The 9291-nt window shown below is 46.1% G+C and overlaps 1 protein-coding gene across 1 annotated transcript; it reads left to right on the forward strand.

Annotated features, from left to right (window-relative positions):
- Positions 1-506: 506 nt before the first annotated feature.
- On the forward strand, positions 507-9216 carry LOC104514857 (myosin-IIIb-like; the record flags this gene model as incomplete). Its single annotated transcript, XM_010158652.1, has 13 exons — positions 507-609; positions 1059-1215; positions 1521-1623; positions 1886-2014; positions 3245-3353; positions 4556-4672; positions 5087-5187; positions 5620-5706; positions 5881-5946; positions 6261-6374; positions 7500-7611; positions 8789-8835; positions 9151-9216. Coding segments are annotated over 13 exons (1311 nt in total), but the record flags the coding sequence as incomplete, so codon positions are not given.
- Between the last annotated feature and the right edge of the window lie 75 nt (positions 9217-9291).

The raw sequence follows: 9291 nt of genomic DNA on the forward strand, positions 1-9291 counted from the left end.
CGTTCTTCCAGGCGGCAGGCATTCTTTCCTCACGTGTAGAAAAAATGTCTTTTCTCCTTGTTTGCATCCAGTTTACCAAGCTGTTGTGATTGCTCAGTTGGTTACTTTATAATTCGCTGTCCTGAGCCTTACGCTGTCTGTATTTACTGAGTGCCCTATTTATGTTGTTTATTGTAGTTTGGCAGTCAAATTATCTAGTGACACCATGTCAGATGCTTTGTGGAAATCTGTTATACTGACCTTATTTTTTCAATAAATGAGTCCGTGAACTTAGTGAGATCAAATCAGTTTGGTGCTTGTTTTCAGTCATCTCATGCTTGTTATATTTGCCTCTTTTGGTTCCTTTACCCAGGGCGTGGTAAAATAGGTGCTCTTGGGTACTTCTGGAGTGGTTCCTATTCCAGCTGAATGCTGAATAGTGAATGCTAAAGTTAGACTTTTCCAAGTAGGTTAGATTGGATCACTTAATTTGAAGAATGGTTGTTCTGCTTGCTCACTTGTTTTAGGTCAATCCGTTGCTTGAAGCTTTTGGCAACGCTCAGACTGTGATGAATGACAACAGCAGCCGCTTTGGAAAATACATACAGCTGCGTTTCCAGAAGAATACAGGTGAACTCAAGGGCGATTACTAGTTTGGGGGATGGTTATGCACTGGAAGGAGTGGATTGAGTAGCCGGAACTTGTGGAGGTTGAATTTTTGACACCTGACTCCCTGTGGGAAGGGTGTGCAATTAAATAACATCTTAGAGCAACCACAGTTGTAGGGTAAGGTCTGGGTTTGGAAATGTGGGAGTACAAGAAGAACATGGGGATGACAGTGCAGGGGAAGTATCAGTAATAAATGGTGCCAGCAGCCATGGTTGCTGCTAAAGGAGCTGAGCACACATCTCCAAGATGATGGGAAGCCCAGTTCCAGGGTGCTGAGCAACCTAGAGAGTGTTGCACAGAAGATGGTTGTCTTAGACAGTCCCACTTGCTCCTATCACCAAGTAGAAGATGTGGGACAGCTCAGTCACCTTCATGTCCCCAGGTGCAAAGTGTCACCTTCTTGTGTGCAGTGCAAGGTGCAAAGCTGAGCGAGTACCTGTTAGAGAAGTCACGGGTAGTGCAACAAGACACTGGGGAGAGGAACTTCCACATCTTCTACTACATGTTTGCTGGACTCTCTTCAGAGGAAAAGGAGATGTATGGGCTATTGGATCCTTCACTCTACAGGTACTTCCAAGGCAGACCCTGCTTTAGTCTTCATGGGGGGGTGGAGCGGAAAGCGTAAGGGATCCTGTGGCTCTGTGGAGCCTGGTACAGGTAAACGAATGAATGGAAGCTGGAGTGACATGAAGAGATCTTATATGTCATCATGGAAGCTGGGAGGTCTGGAGTCTCCTTTGCTGCGTGACCTTGGAAAAGCGTCTTTCCCTTTTGTGCCCGCCCTGCTGCTGATCTGCTTTGTTCTTCTGGGGCAGGACTGAGTTGCTGTGCTGATTGTGTGACATTTTTATATGGGATATACACTTTCTCAGGTACATAAGTGGACGATTTGGTACACAGGATGTAGCTCAGCGCTGGAAGCACAAATACCAAGAGGTGTGCAATGCCCTTGACATGGTGGGCTTCCAAGAACAGGTCAGTTCCGGGGTGGTTTAATTTCCATCTGTCCTTCCTGCAGGCAGTTTCTTTCTGGCTGTCGTTTGGAGGCTCAGTCCTATTTATCTCCTCTCTGGATTTTCCACATTGCTTCCAAACCACCTGAGTCTGTCAGACTTTGCGTAAAGCCTTTTCCCACAGGCTGCCTGTGCCTTTCCCTGACCTCTCCAACTTCTGGGGCCTCCGTGTGGTATATGTTACGTGCTGATAGGTTTCCAGTCACCTTTCTTCTGTGTTTTAGGAGCAAGTGGACATGCAGGCTATCTTGGCTGGTGTGTTGTCTCTGGGCAATGTGACCTTTGAGCCTGAGGAGAACAGTGGGTCTGTAAAAGTGAGTGAAGCCTCCCGGGGGTGGCTGAAGGCTGCAGCGGTGAGTCACAGAAGAGCTGACAGAAACCTTGTGGGTAGGATACTGGTTAGCACTGGCACTGTGAATGAAAGCAGGAGCTGCTCCTGCCAGAGATGACACAGGATGTTTCTCCCTCAGACGGTGAAGGATCCTGAAAAACAAGGTTTTTTTCCAGAAGTGCACAGTGTGAGCCCGTGACTGTGTTCATGTTCACTACTATTCATTCCCAAAAAGATACTTACCAGCTTCTATTTCTTGTGTGTCTAGAACCAGCGTCTTGCATATGGCTATATCACACATGCTTTGTCATCTTCATACAATAGGAGCTTTTTAAAATGAAATGTTTTATATTACTGTGTGATGTTGCCTTGGAGAAATTCGGGTGTGCAGTATAGTCCATTGTCCCAGGATATCACCTTAACGGCTGTCAGTTTTTCCTGGTTACCCAGAATTAAACTTTCTACTATTTCACATGAAATCATCGCAAATTAAGAAATATATATTCCCTAGTACCATCTCATTGTTACTATATGGGATGGATACATTATCCTGCTTTATTAACACCACAAAACAGAAATATGTAACATATTTCTGCCCTTTCTGTGTCTTTTTATTTTGACCTATTTGAAACCCCAGCACCCTTGCCTCTTGGTTTCACTCCCGTCTCTTGGCCTGTTTCCCTCCTACACCCTACCTGAAACAACCACCTACCTCTGTTCAGTGGCCAACTTTCTTTTGTCTTAGTTCTTAAAGTCAGCTCCTTGTTTTTTGCCCACGGGAGGGGAGTTCCTGTTAAAGCAATCACTGAGGGGTTCAGTTGTGTCTGAGTTTCGTTTGTTTCCTGCGGGTTCGTGTGGCTGACATCTGTGGAAGCTCAGACATCTCAGCACCTGCACAGTCACATCTGTGCGGTGCCGTTCAGTAAGTCATTAAAGTGCTCGTCAGGCACTGGTGTGGCTCCCAAGGAAGGTGGAAGGTGGAAGATGGCAGCACTGGGAGAAAAAAACAAAGTATTTCAGAGAGCACAAGAGAGCTTGGTCACTGCAGGGTTAATGCAGCTCTCAGAGCCCGCACCCGACCCCAGTGCTGTGAGATGTTAACAGTAAGACTTTCCTTACAGTGGAGCTTACAGAGGCCTTGATCTGAATCACGACCTCATTACACTGGGTGTCACACAGACGCAAGGAGATACAACCCCCACAAGTAGAATAAGGGTTTGCTGTTGACTGACCTCACTGCTTCCTCTTCCAGGGTCAGTTTGGAGTCCAAGAAGATGAACTGTTAAAATGCCTTATTTGTACGATGTCAGTGACCCGAGGCGAGCAGATTCAGCGTTTTCACACCCAGCAGCAGGCAGAAGGTAAGAAACCTAATGAATAGCAGATGTGCTGGCTAGAAGACTGACCCCTGCTTGGTGGAAGGGTATCCCCACGCATCTGCAACTTGTTGGGAACAAAGATGTCTGTCTGTGCCCCTTCATTCCTCTTGCACCAAGGCAAGTAGATCAGTCTTTATCTGTTTAGTCTCCTGCTGACATGTAGGACCGTGAATGCTGCTTTTGTTTGATCTCCAGGAAACTGCAGGGATTAAATGAGAAACCAAGGAATTAGCTTTGCTTTCTCCCTCAGTCCAGCCTAGAAGAAAACTGTAGGTATTTGTACAAAAGAGGGGAAGGCTCCTGTTGCAGAGTGCTGGCAGTGTGTGCAGAGCTCTGCGTAGTAGATGGAGAAATAACTGAATCAGTGAGATAGCACAGTATCGTGGAAGGAGTGTGATGAGGGGGGAGTACGTTAAAGTTGCAAGCACAAGGTCTTATTTTCACTTTCAATAAGAAAAGAAGATAATCCAAGATAATCTGCACAAAAAGGTTCATTTAAAATATTTTTTAAATAAATTTTTAAAAGCATGAAATCCCCATATTTCTAGATTATTGCTTAAAGTAAATGAAAGAAAAAACTGAAAGTGGGGAATTAGCTCTTTCTGTTTCCCAAATTTCTTCTCTTGCATGTCTCTAGACAATAAAATATACGTCTTCTATCATGCAGCAGATCATGTTGATTTGCTCTTCTTGGATGTCAACAAGTTTTCCACCAGTTGCATCCTCCCCTTGCCCACTGCCTTTAAACACTTTGCAGCTGTGGGCTAGGAGGAACAGAACCATTCAGTTTTCCAAGTAGAACTTGGAGCCTTTTGCTTGGTTGAGCAGTGAGGGGATCCATACTCAGTAGACCTGCAGAATGGAAAGCAAGTCCCTGGATATTCTAAAAAGTAGCTGGATGGGTTTGGAAATGAAATTTTCCACTTTAGATGGTCTCATAAGTGCCCTAGTATGCCATATCCGATCTTGTTGGAAGAATGAGAAGATTTTGGAATGAAAGAGTTCTGCGTGAATGTGCAGAGAGCAGGGACAATCAGACAGATGTGTAATATTTATCTGTTTTTTAAAATAGCCTCGTAAGTCACCAAGCATTGTCGCTGGAGGTGAATGCATTGAGCCAGCGCGTGTGCTGTGCTCCCTGCTGTCCTTGGAGGGGTCAGCGAGCTGCTCTTCTCTCTGTGCAGATGCTCGTGACTCCATTGCAAAGGTGGCATATGGCCGAGTATTTGGCTGGATTGTTTGCAAGATCAATGAGCTGCTGGCTGAGAACGTGGATCCTGCGGTGGAGCTGAAGGAGATAGGTGAGTTCTACCTGCCTTGCTCCTGTTCTGTCCTCAAATGTGTGTCCGTCTGCCACAATGAAGAGAAGGCAGAATATGAGGTTTTGCAGGGATCTGTTACCAAAGATGGGATGATGTTCGAGATACTAGTCAGCGGCATGCAGTCTGTAGGGCTCTGGCCAACTCTGAGCAGTTGCTTGGTCAGAACCAACTGTGAGTCTGTAGTTCCGGGGCACTCTGGCTTTGCAGAGGAGCTGGGGTGGGAGTGGGGCTTCTCCTAACCTGTTCTCCCAGGGGCGTTATAGGAAACATGCCACTGGTGACTTTACTGGCGTGTCCCTATGCCACAGGAGCTGGGTGGTGGGAGATGATACTGTGTGCTGGGGTACAGAGCTGTCTGCAGGATCCATGATGTGTCCACCTTCTCTCTTTTAGGTATCTTGGATATTTTTGGGTTTGAAAACTTTCCAGTGAATCGTTTCGAACAGCTTTGCATAAACTTGGCCAATGAGCAGCTGCAGCATTTCTTCAACCATGTAAGTCTGCTGTGGGTGATCTCACCTTGTGTAGCAGAGAAAGCAGAGCACTGATTTACCTGGCACATGAAGGAGAGCTTGGGGAAAAACAGGTCTGTTGCCTGCAAGGACAGAAATGGGGATTCGTGGAGCAGGGTAGAGAGCAGCAGCCTTCGCTGCTGGGGCAGGGAAGGAAGAAGAAGCACCAAGCAGTGACTGAAGCTGGCAGAGCAGGGTCACTTACAGGCTGAGAATTGTTCCTGCTTTGTGCACCAGCATCAGTGAGTGAAGGGCTTAGGGATGAGCACGCAGATGAGCCGTTTCATCGTGGGCCTCTCATGCCATGGATGAGAGCCACACCTCTGTCCTCTGTTCAGGGTGGAAAGGAAGATGTTCAGGGTTGTCCAGCCAAGTCTGCTGGATGCTACAACCTCCTTTTATTGTCTGTTTTAGCACATTTTCCAGATGGAGCAGGCTGCCTATAAGGAAGAAGAGCTGCCTTGGGAGACTATCACATTCAATAATACTGAACCTATTCTGGTGAGTGCGAGAACTGACAGAGGAGAATTGCTCCATCCAGCCAAGATAAGAATCTTCCTCTTTCTGTCTTGGGGATGAGATGCACCTGTGAGGAATCTCTTCAAAGGGTGGCGTAGGTGAGAGTGGATGCTCTGTACTGCTTTGGGTATGTGTAATGTGTCTCTTTTCCTGCAGAACATGCTGCTGGCCAAGCCAGTTGGGCTCCTGTCTCTTCTGGATGAACAGAGTGCATTCCCTCAGGTATGCATGAGGTAGGGGGCAAAGAAAATAGAGGGAGAGGGGAACGTAGCAATAAATATCTGGGATGCAGGGTGAGCTCTTATGTTGGAGAGTGATTCTAAGCACGGGATGAACAGAGGTGTCCTTGTGTATGACTGATGAGATAGGACAGCCAGATCAGCATGATGTTGGCACCCTTGTGCAGAGCCAGAGAGTACAGTGCGAAACTGTTGCACAGCCAGAGACACTTCCAACACTTTGTTTTGTTTCTGTGTTTCATGATCAAGTCTCTGTCGCAGCCTTTTCGTTTGATGATGATATCTGCTTTCTTGCAGGCAACTGATAAGACGTTTGTGGATAAACTAAACAGCAGCTTCAAGGGGAATTTGCACTTCCAGCCAGGTCGAGGCCGTGTTTTGTGCTTCAGTATCATTCACTATGCTGGAAAAGTATGTACTGTTTGCAGGAAGAATGCTGTTGTCATGTGTGTAGGAAGGGGGAAAAGTGTTGCTTGACAAATAAGCTTTGATGTTAAGGAATGTATGGTGTGAGACGATAATAACAGAAGCGGTGCGTCCTCAGGGAGTTGCCTTCTAGGATATCCTGGGATTTCTCTATAAGGTATAGGAAGAGGGGACACCTGAGGAAAGTGGGCATACATCTGGGAAGCACAGGGTATTAGAAGCATCTGCTGTTCGTCATCATTCTATTGGAGCTCTAGTCTTGAAATAGTCCTTTCTAAAATAAAAGCTCTGCATCCACTGTGCAGCAGCAAGGGACAGTCTAAAGGCTTTACCTTTACCTATCAGGTTCCAGAGCACAGCAGTCACTATTTCAATTGCAAACACTGAGGAGCACAGTGAGAGCAGCCAGGTAATTAAAGTTTTGGAAGTGAAGGTGCTTATTTATACATTCAGTGGTATGCAGGAAGCTTGAAGTTTAGACTCTTGCATGTAACCTTCCTGACACCAATTTTGAAAGCATTGGCACAGATATGTTGAATTGATTGGAGATAATTGATTGGTGGGGTTTTGAGCAAAAGCAGACATGAGAGTTGAGGTCACTTACATCCTTGACTAAGTTATCACTTGTGACATTCTTTATTACAAAAATTAACACCTAACATAGAAAGGAGAGTGGCAGGATGGAGATGAGAAAGGAAGGGAGCAAGAAAAACAAGGGGATGCATGACAACTGGATGGAAGACTGTTAAAGGGAAGAGGGGGAGGGCAAAGAAAAGCGTGAAGCATAAACCTGAAGAGTGAAGCAAGAGTGAAGAGTAAACAAAACTTCATAATCAAGGAAAGGAGAACAAGAAAAGGTGGATGTCTCAGTGTTACACTGCACTCCTGTGGTTCTAATGCCTCAGTGCCAATCCACAGGGTTTGGTTCCTCAGGATTGGCATCGGGACAGGGTGCATTTACAAAATACACATGCCAGAGTACAGAATTCACATGCGAGACGTTGTGTGTACATTCAGTTCAACAGTTGCTCCTGGCAAGCTGTGGAGGTGGTTTTCACAGCGAGCCCGCGGGCACTGCTGGCCTTAGTGACGTGCTGCCCTTTCCCCTAGGTACAGTACACCGCTGGGGGCTTTCTGGAGAAGAACAGAGACACCTTGCCAGCCAACGTCCGTGGGCTCTTCATCAACAGCATCACCCCCTTGCTCAGTGTGCTGTTCACAGGCAAGTCCCTCTGCTGTGATAGGGCATCCCATGGGAATCTAGACCCACCTTGGCAAGAGTTAAGTGTGGGGATGAGATTCATGTTTCACAGCTGACAGCCCCAGGGATACTCTGGGAAGGCTGCAGCCTGGAGTGGGGCTGCTGGTTTATGCTGAGCTGTCAGAGCTGTGTGTTTCTGCCCTGGAAATCAAGGCAGGGTGTATCCTCTTCCAGAGAATTAGCCACTGCTCAGATGTCTTTCCTCAGATCTGATAGCCCATCTTCTCCAGGGCCAGTGCAGGACTGCCCCCACTGGCCCTTTCCGTATGCTCTGTTCTTGTCTAGAAAGGAAGTTGGGCAAGGTCAGAACTTGGAGCTGTTCACACTGAACACAGTGTGATCTGAAGTGAGTGTAGAGATTATCCTTTTCAAACGCATTTTCAGGTACAACATGTTAAAAAAACCTGAGGTGGTGCATTATTTCTCTCCCCCCAGTACAATCCCTTTTTCAAGTTATTCATAAGCCCTCGGAGTCTCCAAGGTTCCTGTGAAAGTAAACAAAATAAAATTAGGTGGATGCTTCCTTGGAATTTGTCTGGCTGAACACATGCTTCTGTGCAGAGTGTTTGGGGTTTTTTTCCTGTTCAATCCACACCACATTCTGGGATTTACAAGTAACTGATGAATTTAATTTCTGTTGTTCACTCACCATTCTGTGATTGTATGATTCACATGAGACCGTTGCATCAAGTGTGTGCAAGACTGTCATTACATATGTCAGTAAATTCAACTTCCCTGAATTCTTCATCTTGCCACTGAATTAATTTTGAGCTCTCTGACTTTATATAACATCCCTTCTTGAGTACTGTAGGTGAGCTTCCTGTTTGCTATCTGTTCTTTTTTCTGTGTTGTTAGATGCCCTTTGATGATATTTCTTCTGAAGGTCATTTAGGGTTGTTCGATATCCTGACTACTTTGTCTTCTCAGTGGCAGAAAATAGTATTGCCTGCATTGTGGGCTTCGTCTATTTGCATTTTCTTCTCCATTTTAGCTCTTAAGTTCCACATGGTGAAACGTAACACCCTGTCTGTGACTGAGGATTTGTAGGGAGACTTGTGTGTGAAGTGAGGTTTGAATGTTTAGACATGGCTGATTGTCGGCAAAAGTACAACATTAACTATTGTCTCTGTTCTTCCAGCCACTGTCTCCAGGACAGGGACACTGATGCCCCACATGAAAGCCAAGGTATTGCCCTCCAGGTCCACATGGGAGTTGATAAATGATGACATAGTCACCTGATGATTATTATTTGAGAAACTGGCTGAAAATGAGAGCAGACAGAAATTGGTTGAAAATGACAGCAGACAGCAATCTGCTTGCAACAATTTCTCCTTTGTGTTTACTGGGTTTTCTGCTTGCTTCTGCTGATATGTTTAACTTGTCTTCCCTCCCTTGAAATCCATCCTCTCTCCTTTTTGCCATCTGCCTTTCAGCAGAGCTCTTTGGATGGCAGTCAAGCACTTCTTCCAGGGGTGATCTTTTGTTTGGGTCTGCTTTCAGGTCTTCCCAGGAGCAGATGACAAATTCAACAGCACACGAAAACAGTCTGCTGGAGCTCAGTTCCGGGTAAAGTATTGCTGCCCTGCAGTGCCCCTTGGGATGAGTGCAGTGATATGTGAGTGCAAGTTTGCCGACGACACC

This window comes from Eurypyga helias, unplaced genomic scaffold (assembly GCF_000690775.1).
Source record: "Eurypyga helias isolate BGI_N326 unplaced genomic scaffold, ASM69077v1 scaffold48699, whole genome shotgun sequence".
Taxonomy (NCBI): domain Eukaryota; kingdom Metazoa; phylum Chordata; class Aves; order Eurypygiformes; family Eurypygidae; genus Eurypyga; species Eurypyga helias.